This window comes from Merops nubicus, unplaced genomic scaffold (assembly GCF_000691845.1).
Source record: "Merops nubicus isolate BGI_N331 unplaced genomic scaffold, ASM69184v1 scaffold23707, whole genome shotgun sequence".
Classification (NCBI taxonomy): Eukaryota; Metazoa; Chordata; class Aves; order Coraciiformes; family Meropidae; genus Merops; species Merops nubicus.
In genome coordinates, this window is record NW_008618653.1 from 3,230 (window position 1) to 20,867 (window position 17,638).

Sequence of the window (17,638 nt, forward strand, 5' to 3'; positions counted from 1 at the left end):
GTTCTGAAATTTCTCATTCCGTTGACTCTTCTGGAATTCTTTTGTTGGTTGAACAACCAGAGGTATCAGAACTTGACTGAAGAATGCCCAAACTGCTACTGTAAGAAAGCAAGGTGGAGAAATGTTCCGTCTTCATGAGTTACTTCTAAGAAAAACAAATCTTTCCATTCACCACTGCAGTTGTAGCCAGAATCCTCAAAGTACTTTTGATTCCTCAGTGAAATCAGTAGAATTAGACAATAAAATATCTGTAGGGATCTGATTCACAGTGCCTAGTTATGCATTATTACTGGGAGGCAAATGCCTAAAGGTTTTGTTTCCTACTTCAGCAGTGAAGTTGTTTGACTTCAGCAGTGAAAATACTGAGCCCTTTGTTTACTATCAGTTTTAGCACAGCCGTGGTGGCTGCAGATTGTACCTGCACAGTAAGAGCCTCATCTCTTTCTTTTCTTTTGAGGTCATGAAACGCGTACGCACAGAGCAGATTCAGATGGCAGTGTCCTGCTACCTCAAGCGCCGTCAGTACGTGGACTCAGAAGGTCCCCTAAAACAAGGGCTGAGGCTGTGTCAGACTGCTGAAGAGATGGCAGCTAATCTCACAGGTAATCCTATCACGTTTTCCATACGTGCTTTTTGGCAGAGTTGTGACAAGTGTAAGTATTATATATTGGTAGCTATGTGTATTTGTGTGCACTTATGGGCAGGTCTCCATTTGAAATAAGGACATTTCCCAGAGTGAAGTTGGCATGAGTATGAACTTCTGAAGGATGAAAGTGTAACAGGGGTGAGAGGCTCGTGGTCAGTGAAACAGCAGGCTGACATACCAGGTCAGGGTAGTGGGAAATGCATGTGTTGAATCCCAAAGCATATGAGTAGTGGTGCTTTGGGATGGAGTTGAGAAGAACCTAGATGAGGAATTAAGTAGAAGCAGGAAACTCTGTTCTACCGTTGTACTCCAGGAGAGCTGTATCATGTGAAATTAATGTGATAGAGGCTGTTTCTTTCTCAGCCTTAGACAGCTTTCTAATCGTGAAATCCCTGCTCTGTCACAGAGGGCAGGGGGGAGGGAAAAAAGAGAAAAACACCAACTAGTCCTTCAGTGGATGTGACAGTTTATTTCCCCATGTGTCCTTTCTGCTCTTTCTTAAAGTCTTTCAAATCCTGCTCCACTACTTCTTAAATCATGTCTGTGATTATAATTATGTCATAACAAACTCCACTAGTGCTTGAGCACATACAAATACTGAAAGGATGCAAGCAATATGGAGGTTATAAATACTGAATTTACTTGTAAAAGTAATAAAGAATACTGGGATGACCTTTGGGCGAGAATTCAAGGAGGAAGTGTTTTCCGTTAACAAAACTGTGCTTAGATTGTGGTGGTTTCACAGGCTGAAGTTGGTGAACTGAGTTACTTGTGATACAACTTGATTTGACAATACTGTGTAAGTCTGTGCATGTAGCTAGATAAGCTTAGATGCCAGAACAGCTCTTTTCACCTCTAGAGCATTTTGCCATAGTTACAATCCAGAGGTGAGTGACTTGTGGGTAAATGTCCAGGCTGACGCTCTCAGGGACTTGAAGGAAAATAGGGTATTATTTTGTTAATAGAAGTGACTTACATCTTCTCAGTACTCTTAATTTCCTTGCTGTTTTCAGAGTAGCTCTTGGAAGTTTATTGTAACTAAAATAATACTGGGGGAGATGGGGAAGGAATGAAACCAAAGTAAAGTGCTGAATTGTTTTTGATGGGAGTTATTACAGCAGAGTTGGGTAGAAAGGTCAGTCTTGAAATGGGGTTAGAACTTGGGACCAACCATACCAGGAGGACACAAGAGTGTCTATCTGAAGTAGGAGAGACAAATTGAATTACAAACTCTTGCATTCACATATAGCATGGTGCAGAAAAAAAAAATATTTCAATAAAGAGTATGAATTAGTGTGTGATTGGGTTTTGTCTTTTTAATAACCTGCACCAAATAGTATTACTAAATTTCTTGTTATTAGTCTGTATCCTTTTGCAAGTGCAAGGGTTTTATGGATGGTGATTCAGAACTTACTCATCAGTTCTAATTTGAACTGAAAATGGTCTGCTCTCCTGTATTCAGCTGCTTACTGCTTCTTGTCAAACATGCTTGTAGTAAGCTGTCGGTGAGTATGCTGCAGTTCCATGAATGACTGTTGGAAAAGGAAAATCCCAGCTTGTACTTACTGTGACAGCAGAGGCTGAATGTACTTTCTGCTGCAGTCATCTTAGTTTTGCAAACTGAGTAAAAAATGACCAGATTCTAAAGCCTGCATGACTTTATTTTGGGGAAGACAGTCAAATTTGTTTTCTCAAGATTTTGCTCATTCTTTAGCAAAACTCACCTTGCTTTTTCTATTCATCTCTTTTCTTTTGTTTGACTTGGAAATTAACCAGCCTGTATAAATGGGAGAGTTGGTTATTTCTGTCTTAAATTCTGTGATTTTTTTCTTTAAGAGTGAAAAGTGTCCTCTGCTTTTGGTTTTATGTAGTTTTGTTTCTCAGTTTTACCTCAGCATTTTTTTATCTTCTTCCAGAGTCTCTTGAGTTCAGCCTTTCTCCATTGCTTCATATACTTGCTATGTTTGTACAGCTCTGCTTTGTTAGAATTGTAGAGCAGGTCAGTTTGGAAGGGGACCTCAAAAGATCATCTGGTCCAACCTTTCATGGGAAAGGGAGCCCAGATGAGATAATCTAGCACCCTTTCCGATGGCATCTGCAGTAAAGTACAGCCCAGAGCTTCCTAGTGACGATCTCCTGTTTCTGTAGAAAACTAAAAGTATATTTGAAGACAAAAGAACTGACTAAGGGACAGATTCCTTTAATATTGCCCATTGTATACTATCAACACATAGGACTGTCTGAAATGCCCTGTCCTCGCACTCATGTGAAAGAGGAATCAGCTGCTGTTAAACAGCATTTAGAGTAGCCCTGCATTTGTTAGCTGGAGGCAATGCCACTTGTAGCCAATACACAAAACCATGTTCCTCTTTCTGAAGCATGAACTACATCTTAATTTTGAATTAAGTTGTTTATGCAGAGAAAGTTGAATAGGTGGCATGGAGGGAGCACTTTGTAAAGGCAAGGACAGTAAGTTGTGCTTGCATGGCGTGAGCAAGATGGCAAGCCATTCCATGAAACCACTGGAATGCTGTGAAGAGTTGACCCTTGTGTGTAACCCTGTGACACAGCGTAAAAGACAAGCCCTTGTGTGTCTGTTTTATTTTGCTTTTACAATGAATAGTGTGGGTGACACTGAAAACAGTCACTAAGCGTTTTTTAGTTAATACATGTGCATGCATGCGGTTTTACTTTCTCATGCTAAATATTGTTTATATTAAACTTTAACTCTGAATAGCAGAGTTTTTTATTGTAGCTGTTAAGTAAAACCAGTTACTGAGCCTGGAATTCTTACCAGCTTTAGTTTCTGAAGCAGCCAGGCTGTAGAAAGCACAGTGTATCTGTAGTGCTCAACAGGTTAGATGTGTTAATTTCTGATCTCGTTTGAGAGAAGACAGGGTATTTGTGCTGGAATCTGTTTGTTTTTTCCTGTGAGGGCATGATGAGCATAGTCCAGCTCTCCATTTCTGAAGCTGGATTGGGCTTGCCCTGGAGAGCTGGTAAACATAGCTCCTGCATTTCCATAAGCTCTAGAAGAAGATAGACCTGTGTCTTAGCAGAGGGAGAGGGAAGGAAGATTAGCGACAAGCTGCCGGTATACTGTGTGCTGATCTCTCTAATTAGAAGCATTGAGATGAGCTGGAGGCTGGCCTATCTCTCTTTGCATGTGGACGTTTGATGATGTTGTTTATAGACTTCCAGGGCTTTCAGAGTTGTGCCTCTGTGCATGAGCCAAATGCTGGAACAAAAAGCGATGGTCAGTAGCGGGAAGGCAAAGAGAGATGGAAAGGTGGGGGCAGGGGAGGCTGAAAGAACTTGGAGCTGAGAGTAATGAAAATAGTTTTTTTGAGGGGGAAAACAGTTATGAATTGAATAAGAATTAGGAAAGGAAAACAGTGAAACTCCTCGCCCTTCCATACTCTTCTTAAAAGAGACGACAAACGTATTAGTTGCAGTTTTGTAACTTGTGTTTCTGATCACTGGTATATGCTTAGGGTATGTTGGTTGATGTCTGTAAACTTGCACAAAGTCCCCCATTGGATTCTGAGGAGTTATATAAGGTTTTAGAGCAAAGGTTTGGTGCCTGAGAAGAAGTCAATTCCTCTTCTATGTAGTTCAGAACAACTTTTGCCAGAATTGGTGCTCATTCTGAAAAATCAGTTTATCACCATTTTGGGAGACATTAACAACTGAGTTTATGGTCAGATACCAACTGCCCCTTAACCTAAAATGCTCAGAGAAGAGGACATGTTCTGATTAAAAACTAAGTGTTTGCTTAGAGATTTGGGGTGTTTTCAGCATCACATCCAGGAGACTAATAAGTTATAATGATTATCATTTGTTGCAACTGATGATGTCTGGAACAAGGAATTTGAGCCTCTGAGGTAGTATTACTGCAAACCTTCTGTCTACCATGGTTGGTGGGTCCCACTGAAAAAGAAACTTTGTTTTGGAGGAACTTGTAGACTATATTCCTCATCTTTTCTGAGTCCAAGGTAGTAAAATCAGTGAGTATCCTGTAAAACTGTTGGGGGATCTGTGACAATGTTACTCTGAATTTCTTGGGAATTTAAGGTTGTATTTTAAAACTTAAAATTGTATTCTGGGGGAAGCAGGCGAGCTGCTGAGATTTTTTAGGTGTTTTATTTTAAGCTGTACTTTCTCATTGGTGATCTGCCTGGGTTGTTAGTGAATGCCATGATTAGATGCTTCAGACTGTCATCCCTGGGCTGTTTGAAAGACGAAACATCATCCTGGTGGCTGCATTACCTTGGGTTTTATAAGAAGCTTTGTTTCCAGACACACGTGCAAAACTGCTTAAATCTCTGTTTAATTTCTACTCTATTCTGTTTCACAGTCCAGTCTGAATCTGGTTGTGCCAGCGTTGTGTCTGCAGCTCCCTGCCTGGCGGAGCCACAGCAATATGAAGTACAGTTTGGACGATTACGCAATTTTCTCACAGGTAAATATCAGGAAGCAAGGGAGAGGAGAGTATCTGGATGTTTTTCTGTCACTTCAGTGAGTAAAGGACAATATAATACAACTTAATATCACGTCTCTGAGAATCTTTTGATTTCTAGTTTTGAGATTTCCATTACTACAATTAGAAATATTTTTTCCTTTTTTTTGTTGTTGTTTGAATGCTGAATACCTTTGGCTTTTGTAGATAGCTGACTGTTCAAGCATTTGGCCATTGTGAATCTTCTAGACAACAGCGTACATACACAGGACAAGAAGGAAGATTAGTGTTCTATGTGACAGGCAGGCAGCTTAGAAAGATGTGCAGTGCTCTGCTGTTTCCTAGCTTAGTTTTTTTAAAATTTTATTCATAACTGGCTTATCTTTGTGATGGTCTAGATTAGGGTTTGTTCCCTTAAATTTATCCGTACTGATTTCAAGACTGGAGTTCTATGATGGGATGTGAAAAAATTCGTATTCTGTAGTGTGATGCAGAAGGCAAAAATTATTTTTCTTTTTAAAAGTATTGTTTTGATAATTAAATAAGTTATTCCTGATATTTTCCTTATTTCTTCTATGAGTCCCAAATGTGGGAAGAAGAAAGCAGATAGGAGGAATTTGATCCCAGTAAGCATAACAGTGGGTTTAATATTCCTGATAGTTGTTGAAGGGAAGGGAAAGGAGGCGGGCAGGAAGGCAGAGGCAGAAAACAGTGCAGCCTTAGCTTTGCCACCTAGAGTAGTTCAACACCACTATACTTTAGTATTGGGGGTAAATCTTTATGGACTAGGTTTTTGAGAAGTGTGGTGCTTTAAGTGCCTTAATTATCTCTTGGGGAAGTGCTTGGCATGGTTTTGGTGTTCAGGGTGACTGTTTTCATCTTTTTTGTCCCTCTTGCTTAGTTTTGATTTCTTACACACATGAACTGCAGCTATTCCTGCAAGGGAATAACTTGCCAGCCAGCCACAAAGCATAGCAGGACACATCCCATTTCTGTGATTCCTTCCCCCAGGAGCACTGAGGAGTGGGTGGAAGACTAGGCCCTCTGAATAATTTAGGAATTACTCTAGAGGTCTCTAGTTCAACTAGCAGCTCAAAGCAGGGCAGGATCAGAGTTTGATCAGGTTGCACAGGGCCTTGTCCCGCCAGGTGTTGAAAATCAAAAAGTGTGGAGATTTCTCTGCACTTCTGCACCCCAGCTGCAGGGTTGAGCAATTTGGTAAGAGTTTCCCTTGCAGCAGCTTGCCTGTTGTCCTTTCACTGAGCACCCCTGAGAAGAGTCTCGCTTCGCTTCTTCCATAATGGCCCATCAGGTACTGAAGGCATCAGTTGGATACCCCTTATTCTTCCCCAGGCTATACAGACTGTAACAGCTCCTTTATGTGTTCCTGGAGAATATTTTCTTTGTTCCTGCTTCTGCCAGCTTCTCCATCTCCTTCCCCTTGCTGCATTTCTGGACTAGAGCACCTGCAGAGAAATGAGCACTGGGTGGCTGCTTAGAGCTTTTACTACATACTGACCACTGGTTTCACTGGCTTTGGCCCAGTTTCGGTGAGACAGAAAGGAGAACGATACCTAAGTATGTAAATATGTGTATATATGCTGCAAACCACTGCAGTTAAACTCTGCAGTTACTCATATAGAAATGGGAGAGAAGTACAGTATGGACCAGAGAACATCTGGAAGAGTGCTCAACAGGAGATGGAAAATAACCTAGTGGGAAGGTGAAGGGGAAAGAATGTGTATTGACGAGTGGCAGGAGGGAAGAAGCTGTTGAAAAGAAGCAATGCCGTTTGAAGGCCAGCAATGCTATTTGAGGATCAGCAGTGCCTGTTTTGTTCCAGTAATTTGGACCATTTGGTCCCTCTGTACTCATTGTTTTGGCCCTGTGTGTTGCCACGGTGTTCTGCAGCAGGGCTCTGCTCCCGACAGCTCCCTGCAGCAGGCTGAACTGGGGAAGGAGACAGCCCCCAGGAGCTGGTAAAGGAAGGGTGGAGCTGTTGCACAGATTAGTCTCTGCAAGGTACAGCACAGCCTAATCGGGAGTTTGGGAGTTTGTTACACCATGTACTAGGAATTACTGCTGGGATTTGCCTTGGCAGAGAGACAGAAAGCGTGCACATGAGCAGGCACAGAAATAGAACAAGAGTGCAGCGTATTGCAGTGCCTTTTGGAAACCTGTAGCTTCCTTTCCCCTGGAGACACATCAGTTCCATCCAAAACACCACATGCAAGTTCTATCAAAGAGGAAAGAAAAAAAAAAAAAGGTGCCAAAGTTCAGGCCCATGCAAGCTAGGTAAATAATTTTGACTTAAATATGCTAAATACTATTTTAAATATAATGAGTAAAATTTAAAGCAATAAATAAGGCATAGTTTTTCTTCTTAAATAAAATAGGGAAAAATTCAACTATCATGTATTTTATGAGGTGGTATTTTAACAGCTGGCCCACACCTAGAAAAGGTTTTGAAATCTCAGCAGTTTGTTCTGACAGGGTCCCTCACTGACTTGCAGATCTCTGTGCCGATCTGTAGTAGGTACTGTGTAACCCCTTCAGGTGACAGAAGAGGTTCACTGGGATGCACCAACAAAAGTCTCCTCTTGCTTGCTCTCTGATGCCCCTGTCAAAGCTTTTTGTAGTAATTGCCCTTGCTCTGTTTTCTTTCCAGTAGAAATTGGATTCAGAAATTATTCAAAGTTTGTTGCTGTTTTTTATATAGATTCAGATTCTCAGCACAGCCATGAAGTGATGCCTCTTCTGTATCCCCTCTTCGTCTACCTCCATCTGAACATGGTCCAGAATGGCCTAAAAAGCACAGTGGACAGTTTTTACAGCCGCTTCCATGGCATGTTCTTGCAGAATGCCAGCCAGAAGGATATCATTGAGCAGTTGCAAACTACCATGACTATTCAAGATATCCTGTCCAACTTGAAGCTCCGGGCTTTTCTGGACAACAAATACGTCGTCCGCCTTCAAGAGGACAGCTACAACTACCTTCTTCGCTACCTCCAAAGTGACAACAACAACGCCCTGTGCAAAGTCCTGACCTTGCACATTCACCTGGATGTGCAGCCTGCCAAGAGGACTGACTACCAGCTCTACGCCGGTGGGAGCTCCTCACGCAATGAGAGCAACGGGCTGGAACCCAGCGAGGTGCCAGCTTCCATCCTGCAGAACGAGGCGGCGCTGGATTTACTGCAGGACAGCATCAAACGTGTCAAGGATGGGCCCCCCTCCTTAACGACCATCTGTTTCTATGCCTTCTACAACACGGAGCAGTTGCTGAACACTGCAGAGATTTCACCAAATAGCAAGCTGCTCGCTGCTGGGTTCGATAATTCCTGTGTGAAGCTGTGGAGCCTGCGTTCCAAGAAGTTAAAATCTGAGCCCCACCTCGTTGACGTGTCCCGCATCCGTCTGGCTTGTGACATCCTGGATGAGGAGGTCTGGATACTCGTGGTTTTTTTTGTTTCCCCCTACCCTTTCTGACGAGGCATTTTGGGCATGTGTTGTGGAGAATCTAGTGGAGTTAGAGTGGACTGTGAGCCTGTTCCACAACCCATCTGCCTTGATGCACAAATCGTCTAGCCTGCTCTCATCATTACTCTGCCCTGCAGTGGCTGTCAGTGCTGCACTGAGGTGCAGCGAGTTTGTGCTTGGGTCATTGTTAGTCCTAGGCGTTAGTCCTCCCTCCTCCACCTGTCCTCAAACAGCTGACGGTGTGCAGGCAGCGCAGTAAGAACAGGTTCTTACCTCTCCTTCTCTGGTGAGAATAAAGCCTTCTTACGGATGGGAAGATGAAACAAGGGGGTGCAGGCAGTAAAAACACACTGGTGAATGAAAACTAGGATGAAAGAGGTCAGAACAACCAGCCAGAATGGTGGAGAGAAGGGGAGAGTTGCAGGAAGATAAAAATAGAGACAAAGTATGGAAAGAGGGAAAGGAAGCTGATTTGAGGCCTCAGGAAGGAGGAAAGATGTCCAAATGCAAAATTGTATTTCAGGAGTCACCTTAACCAGACGTGAGGAGTTAGCATGGAAAAAATCGTGCAGAATGTCTCTGTTGAGGAATCTGCAGTGTAGAAGCTTCAGAGGCTCCCACTCTGGAGTGCTGGAGGCAAGGACGATGATGTGTGTGCCTTCACATGCAAGGCTAGATGGCATCTTCTAGTTTACTCTTCTTATTTTTTTTTTTTTTCCTTTTAGTCACGCCCTTCCTCCCCTGCGCCACAGCTGCCCACGTAGCACCTTATATCTGGTTAGAGATCAGAATTTGTGACTCTTCCTTTGCATAATCACTCCCCTCTTGAAGGAAAAAAAGCCCAAAACTGGTTTGTTCTTGTGTTGGGTACTTAGGAGGTGAAACGTGCTTTTTTTCACTGTTTTTTCTTCTCAAAAAATACCTAGTGGCAAGGTTTTGTTTATTTTGGAAGTGTGCTTGCTGTGCGCAGAGATCTATGGTTGGGCCTTGCTTTGTTAGTCAGCTGGAGCAGCAGAGGCAGTAATCCAGGTGAGATAGCACAGTGGCACACTCACTGCTTCCCAGGTTAACCCATCCTGCAGAGCGAGCAGGTGGGTGGGTAAAGACGAGCCCACGATGGAGCTATGGACTTGGTTTTGTTCTAAGCTACAGGAGTTCATAGGCCACGTGACTGTGTATTGTCTGTCATGGAAACCAAATGTCAGTAACGTGTAACAGAGGAGAGTTTCTCTGGTAAATCAACAGGTCGCCTCCTTTGGCTCCAGGCTATAAAAAAGTGAGATTTTGCCAGGTTGTCAGCAGTGTGTATTAGCTTTTTTTTTTTTGGGCATGTGGGCACATGCATATCATACGTGAATTATGAAACTGCCATAGAAGCTGGAGTACAAATGGCTCTTCTTGGCTATTTAATATTTTGTGTATGCTGCAGTACTGGTGCACAAGTGGAAACCCAAAAACTGTTCAAAGACCAGCAGAGATCATACAAGTTGTCATTGTCCTGAATAACTTCCACCACTGACAAAATGAATAGTGACCTGATCAGTAGTTCAGAGTTAAGAAAGTTAAGAGAAGATGCCAGCCTAAACGCACCACTGGTTATGTGTCCCAAATGCAACTGAAAGCCTATTGACTACACAGGAAAGAAATTCCAGTTTCTGGAAGCCCAAAATAAAAACACAGAGGCACCTGGGAGGTCACATATGGGAACAGACTGGCACCTGCTTGGGTGCCACAGGAGTGGAAGTCACAGCTAGGGAGACAGACCAAACAAGAGCCTCCTCCCCGGGGTGCGGACATCGGTAACTCAGCTGGCTGTGAACTCAATGTGCTTTACACCTTACTTCAGTGAGTTTAGGATAACTTAGGAGGATGTTAAACTTGGCTGAGTTTTGTGACTTTTCTTAATTGTCTTTGTTTTGGTTGATTTCTGTGTTGTGTAATTAGCTTTGGGTACTGTATTTAAATAATAATGCCTGAAATAATTGATCTTCAGCTTGGTTTCTGATTTGCTGCAAGCCAATAGGTCCTTCTGTTTATGAAGATACAGAAGTCTAAAACTATCCAATAATTCTATGAGTGGACCTTGTTTCAGGTGGCACTGAAACTACACTCTTGGGTTTATTAACTCTTTTTGTAAAAGCAAGAGATAAAAATGAAGTTGAGAATCACAGGATGTTAGGGGTTGGAAGTGATCTCTGGAGTTTGAGTCCAACCCCCCTGTCAGAACAGGACCATCTAGTCTAGGACAGGTCACACAGGAACACATCCATCCAGGGAAGGAGACTCCACAACCTCCCTGGGGAGCCTGTTCCAGTGCTCTGGAACCCTTACAGTAAAGAAGTTCTTCCTCACATTGAGGTGGAACTTCCTGTGCTCCAGCTTGTATCCATGTAAAAGACTTGCTAAAAAGGGTTAGAGAACGATGTTTTTTCCTAGTGCATGTAAAGCCTTTCTGTCACTTAAGTTGAAGCCATCTTCTAGGTGCAGTTTTAGTGAATTTTTCTCAGTGTCATGCCCCAGTGCACTTCAGCCGTGTTGTGTGGCTTCTTGGAAATAGGAGAGGCTTACTATTTTGGGATTAAAGTAATTGTGATTTTGTGTAGTAGCATCTCACAAATGCCACTTTATAGTCTCTCTTACTTAACGTCCAGCATAAAAATGCAATTTTGCATCTGTGCAAATGGATGTATTGTTTTTGTCTCTGCAATTTTTCCATATTTGTTGCTGGGACTACATAAATCAACAATGGAAAATAATACTCTGTTCCACACTGCTAGAGTGGCAGCCTTTAAATTCTGTAAAGACAAAGACCTGATGCCATTCAGCTCTGCTTCTAAGATTCTGCTTTTGAGCAGCAGTTGTCCTTCAAGTGGGAATGAGCAGGGATGATGCTGATGGGAGGGAATTCTGGAAAGAGCAGTAAGAAATGTCCTGCAGATAGAGCTGTCATACTCGCTCCCTCATCTTTTTCCCTGCTAGGAGAGCCTAGGTAAGAGATCTTCCCTCTTGACATCTCAAGAGCACACTGCAGGATCAGAGAGTTGACAACGCCCAGGGAAAGCTGTTATTAGTCAGAAAAAAATAAGAGAGAGAGACATGAGATTTGTTTCATTTTTTTGAGGTTATCGTTGTTGCTTTTTGAGGCTCGCTCATTACCTTGAGGCTTATGCTGGGTGGAAGATCAAGATAATTTCTGTCAGCCAGATAATGTTTCCTCCTCACAAGGTTACATGCATCACCAGTAAATATTTTTCTGAGTCCAAATGACTGTCATGCAAAATGTGTTACTGATGTAAGTAACAGCTGAAGAGTTCGTCAGTCTTGTCCATAGGTGTATCATTTGGAAGGTGTCCTGTATAACAAAACATACCAACATTTTTCTTCTTTTCAGTTTCATAATCATTTAATTTTTGGGACTCTGGTACTTGCTCGGGAAGATTTCCTGTTCACTGTTGAAGAGTAAATTTGGTTTTTTAGATCATCTTAGTAGTGTTTGTAGATTTTCCAGTTCTATCCAATTATTTAGAATCTGTTTTGGTAGTGCTTTTCAAAATGGATATTGAAATAAAAGGTAGTTTTTAATGCTTGTGTAGATTATTGATTAAAATAGGCTTATATAACTCAGTTTCTTGTCCGGCCCAGGGAAATGCAAGTTGTTCATGCTTACCACTTCAGAAGGAGCTAATGGATTTCTGGGTAGTGCCCAGTGTTACATTATATCCAGGAAGCGTATTCAGTGTATGAAATCAGACTCCTGAAAAAGTATTCTGAAGAGGGATTCCCTGCCTCCCTGCTGATTTATCATACCAGTTCCCTTCTGTAGCCGCTGCTGCTCGCCTACATGGTAGTAGCTTTGGGAAGCAAGGCAGAGTGTGCTTGATCTGGCAAAAAAAAATGAAGCTTGGTTCTGCAAGGCAGTAGTTTTGTGGCTGCACTTCCAGCTGCTTTGTTGACCTGGGCAGCAGACTATCTTGGATAGGGAGGAAACGAAAAAATCTAGTGACTCAGAAGCATTGTAGGTATACCATTTTTGGTGAGCTGTAACAGCAGTGTGCAGTTGTTATGCTAAGTGGGTGTCAAACAGAAGTCAAAGATAATATTTGCTACCTGTGACCATATCACAGTGTGGTTTTGAGTGCTGCAGAAGGCATTGTCAAAAAAGCTGCTACTGTAATACACAAAGAGTAGGTGCTTGTGAGAGAGTATGTGCTTGCAGACAGCCCAAGTAGCCCTGTAGGAATCTGAAGGCATAAAATTAAGTACCTGGACTTGCATAATTTACAGAAACTGTAGTACAATATTGGTAACTTGAATGGGCTTCCACTGGTAACTCATCAGGAATCTTATGGTGATAATTAAATAGTATAAAATGCTGCAGGTATCAGCTGCTCTCCTTTAATGTGGTAGCACAGCCTGGAGACGCTGTGGATTCCAGCGAGCAGTGCTCTATCTGAGGTAGGAAAAGCAATTTGAATAAGAATGGGGTTTTGCGTGCTGGAGCCTGCAGTTTCTCTCTGCCTCACCTCCATAGCAGAGATGTAGTTGGCTCCCAGCCACCTTATAAAACTCCCATAGGCACTGGCTGCTCTGGAGAGAATTAGCATTGCAAAATGTGCCTGGCTGCCTACTGCTAAGCATGCAGTTCAGATGGAGAAAGGCAGTGAGGTAGCTTAGCCAGAGCCTGCTCTCCTCTTGGGGAGAAGGGCTTCCAGGGCTATTGCTGTCTGAAGCAAAACTGTCTGTGGGTCTCGAGGTCAGAGGGATGGGAGATGTGTCAGCCAAGAGAGCCACTCAGGTCGTATTGACTTCCTGCTGGTTTCGGACAGCCTTGGGGAGCTGGGTTTCCTCTTGGGTCAGGAAGTGCTCCTTCTGCAGGAAACAGGCCACTTTGCAGTGATAAAAGTTAAAGGGGCTGCTCACAAACAAAAGGACATCGTGTTGAATTTGATGTGCAGAGATGGACCGTGTGTGAGTGTTACTGATTCAGTACTGAGGAGAAGTGTCTGCCTGACAGCTCTGAGGGAAGGTGGTCTCAAGCTACTAGACAAGTGCACCCCAAGCCATGGTTATCTTGCTCTCTGCCAGTGAGACCCCAGCTTCTCAGGCAAGAACACTCTCTTGAGATGAGACTTGTTGAAACTTGTGCAGTCTGTAGCCTTTGAGTGTTCAGAGGTGCTTCTCAGCCTCCACTGGGAGATTCCTTTAGCACAGCTTACTGAACAGTCTTTAAACATGAAAGCCTTTACTTGTTGACTGTCTGCCCTGGTATCTGAATTGGAGAATTACGGGATAAAAAGGTTTCCAGTGCCATCCTTTTTCTGATTATTCAGTTTTTTTCCTACCCCAAAATAGATCCTTTGACCTAAATAAGTTGCATACATTTGCTGTTCTTGAAGGGTGAGGATTTGAAAGCATCCTAATAGAGCTTGCATAGAAAAAAAATATATATTAGGGCCTCATTGGTTTTCTGTTCACATGTGAGGCTGAGAAGGAATGTCCAGCAGACAGCTTACCAAATGTGCTTCATCTTTCCATCTCCTGCCTTCTGCATCTTAAAAGTGTTCTGCTGAGAGATTCACTTCCAATAATGACCACACCAAAAAAGCAGATGTCAAGATCTGTTTCAACATCCTAGCCAAAAGTTTAGTAGAATGCAGACAGTGAATAAGCGTGTGTTTTTAGAAAATGGGAAAATGTCATAAAATATTTCTTTTTTCCCCTATTTGCATACAGTCCCAGGCTAAGGTGCTTTCTGGAGTGAGCATGAGGCTACCCAGAACGAAGATAAAACCTTTATATAAAGCCTTACCTTGCCATCTCTTTAGATGTAGCAAATGCGCTAGCAGTGTTTGTGTCTCAGAGTTGCACAAAATGTGCCCCATCTGAACTAACTTCTTCTGTGTTAACACCCGCCTGTTTTCCTCATGGTGGTTCCTGTATTTGTTAAGAGATAAACATGCTTTCCTTTCCTGTTCCTTTTTCTCCTCCCCAAGCAGGAAGAAGAGGACGACAGCGCAGGCACAGAAATGAAGATCCTGAGAGGACACTGCGGACCTGTGTATAGCACAAGGTTCCTCTCGGACAGCTCGGGACTCTTGTCTTGCTCTGAAGACATGTCCATCAGGTACTGGGACCTTGGAAGCTTTACAAACACTGTGCTGTACCAAGGGCACGCCTATCCCGTCTGGGATCTGGACATCAGCCCCTGCAGCCTGTACTTCGCCAGCGGCTCCCACGATCGCACCGCGAGGCTCTGGTCGTTCGACCGGACGTACCCGCTGCGAATATACGCGGGCCACTTGGCGGACGTCGACTGCGTCAAGTTCCACCCCAATTCCAACTACGTGGCCACGGGCTCCACAGACAAGACCGTGCGCTTGTGGAGCACTCAGCAAGGCAACTCGGTGCGTCTCTTCACCGGGCACCGCGGCCCCGTGCTAGCGCTGGCCTTTTCTCCCAACGGTAAGTACCTGGCGTCGGCCGGCGAGGACCAGCGGCTGAAGCTGTGGGACTTGGCGTCAGGAACTCTTTACAAAGAGCTGAGGGGGCACACGGACAACATAACCAGCCTTACTTTCAGCCCCGACAGTAGTTTAATTGCTTCTGCGTCGATGGACAACTCGGTCCGGGTCTGGGACATTCGGAACACTTACTGCAACGCCCCCGCAGACGGGTCTTCCAGTGAACTGGTCGGTGTCTATACCGGGCAGATGAATAACGTACTGAGCGTACAGTTCATGGCCTGTAATCTTCTTCTAGTGACTGGAATTGCACAAGAGAATCAGGAACATTAACTGTTGTTTTGTTTTTTTTTTTCTGAGGGAAGTGGGTGGGTGTCTTGAATGCCAGAGTCCATTACAAGCTGAGATTACTGACTGTGAAACGCTTCTCTGCCTCTGCCCCCTTGAAAGGCATGTTCAGTGTGATGCAAATGCTTTTAAAACGTCTTGCCGCAGAAAGGCCTGTGCTGTTGAATAAGGAGAAAAGGAGGAGTGATGAAAATTCGTGTACATCTTGTACTTGTGAGGATGAGGAAAAGGGGAGTAAATCCACTAGCCTAAGGAAATAGAAGGCCTGGTCCAGACCAGTGAAACTGCCAACCAGATAAGCTGCTGACCTGCACTTAAATATCCTGCATCGATTGATTGGCACATCTTACCTGCTGTTAGCTGAGGTTTGAGTGTGTGGAGAACTACTGGCCCAGTGTGTTTTGCTTTTGTTTTCCTGGTATTGCAGAGGACCAGCATTTTAAGACCTTTCTATTAAAGGAACATTTTATATTTTCTACAGTGATAGTGGTCCTAAGTATTACAGCTTCCTATAGCATTTCTGGAATATTTTGGACTGGCTAAGTAGAAAATACAGTTTTTCTTTTTAGTAAGAGGATGGAAGTCTGACCTCAGTAGAGGCCCATCTCTGCATTGTTATATGGGTTTGGTTCCTGGTACTAGCTGTGATATTTGTATTTATGTTCCATTAATTAGGAATCTTTCTGAATTTGGTTGCACTGTGTTTTGAGGATAGGAGGACAGTGGGGTAGCGTGGTAGCTTTAAGGGTAATAAAGACTTGTCTTGTCTGGAGGGAGAGCACAATAGAAGTGAGGCGGCTAAGTTTGGACTCCAGATGGAAACGGGGCATGTCAATCTACCACTGCACCTCACAGAAATATTTCCGTAAATGGAAGTTGGCAGTCAATGGAGAGGGGGACGAGGAGAGAGAGAGAGAGAGAGAGAGACATACAAGAAGTGACATTGGAAAAAATAGTATTACTAAATTATTGTGCATACACAGAGGCAGCTCTGCCAGCGTTGAATTTTTATCAAAATGTTGCAATATCAGTTTCATGAACACTTTGTGAGATAAATCATCAGCATTTACAACAAGGATCTGCGGATAAAGCACGTTCTAGTTTGTCATTTGGAGAGATTAAATATTTCTGCTTTCTGGAAAGAGTTATTTTGTATTTTGTTTTCTATTAAAAGCATTTAGTTTAAAAAAAAAAAAATGGTTTGGTCCCTTTCTGGGAAACTTGTTCTGACTTGAATGGGAAGGAGAGGGCAGGAGCTTGCTTCTACACTGCTCCCAACAGAGGCTGTTTGGCAGTTGGAGGCTGAATCTGGTGGCCTTGCTCGCTCCGTGAGCACTGCTTTGATATCCCCTTACTTGCTTTCCACAGAGCTGACCTGCCAGGTCACAGAGTACGGTACTGACACAGCTTCAATGGTCAGCTGAAATGCACATGCAGGACTGAGGTAGCCCCTGAGGTTGACATTGTGCACCAGAAAGCCTCATTCTGTAGCACTGCATTGCTTTTACTTTGTGCTTTGATGTTCAGAAATGCCTCTTTCGAGCAAATAGCACAATTCTAATGTCCTCTAGACAGACTGGCTGTATTAAATGGTAATTCCCTTCAGCTTCCCTCAGCCCTTCTCGCCTTTCATGGGAGAATTCTCTTGAGAACATTCAAACACTCTTAAGTTTAGATGACAGCTCACAATTGCCTTTTTTTTTTTTGTCTACTTACACATTGATAAATGACCACAACCTTTAATCAGAAAAGGGTTTGACCTTCCTGAGATTAGCGATAGTGCATACTGCAGCTCAGCTCTGGGAGTACCAGAAACCCTCTGTATGCCTGGAGTTGAGTGGCACTGCTAGTCTTCTGACTGCTGTATATCAAAAGTGTGACACAGCTCAACAGTCCCAGACCAGGATCAGGCATTGCAGAAAAAAGTATGGAAGATGGTTGTATTGCTGATGCTTTCTGCTATGGAAGTCTGTAGAAAGACCTTCTCCTTCCTATCTGTTGAGCCAATACTGCTCACTGGACTAAATGCATTGTTATTCTTCAACCTGCGGTAGTGTCTGTGATTGTTTTGAGTGGTTTTGCTTGATTCTGTAGATTCTAGCCCAAAGATTTAATTGTGAAATGACTGCTCTTGTATCATAGAAAAGTATGGAAATGCTTGGCTGAACACCCATGTGGATACCTAGGAAGGTTAGAGCTCACCAGTGTTCACTGGAACTCATTTTGCTGTTTGTTGCACTCTGT

General features: G+C 43.3%; 1 protein-coding gene across 1 annotated transcript; it reads left to right on the plus strand.

Moving 5' to 3' along the window:
- The first annotated feature begins 460 nt into the window (after positions 1 to 460).
- Positions 461 to 15,622, plus strand: TAF5L (TAF5-like RNA polymerase II, p300/CBP-associated factor (PCAF)-associated factor, 65kDa). The gene is made up of 4 exons (XM_008943531.1): positions 461 to 602; positions 5,004 to 5,108; positions 7,825 to 8,549; positions 14,582 to 15,622. The coding sequence occupies exons 1-4, from the start codon at positions 461 to 463 to the stop codon at positions 15,377 to 15,379; spliced, it is 1,770 nt and encodes a 589-aa protein (XP_008941779.1). The 3' UTR covers positions 15,380 to 15,622.
- Positions 15,623 to 17,638: the final 2,016 nt, after the last annotated feature.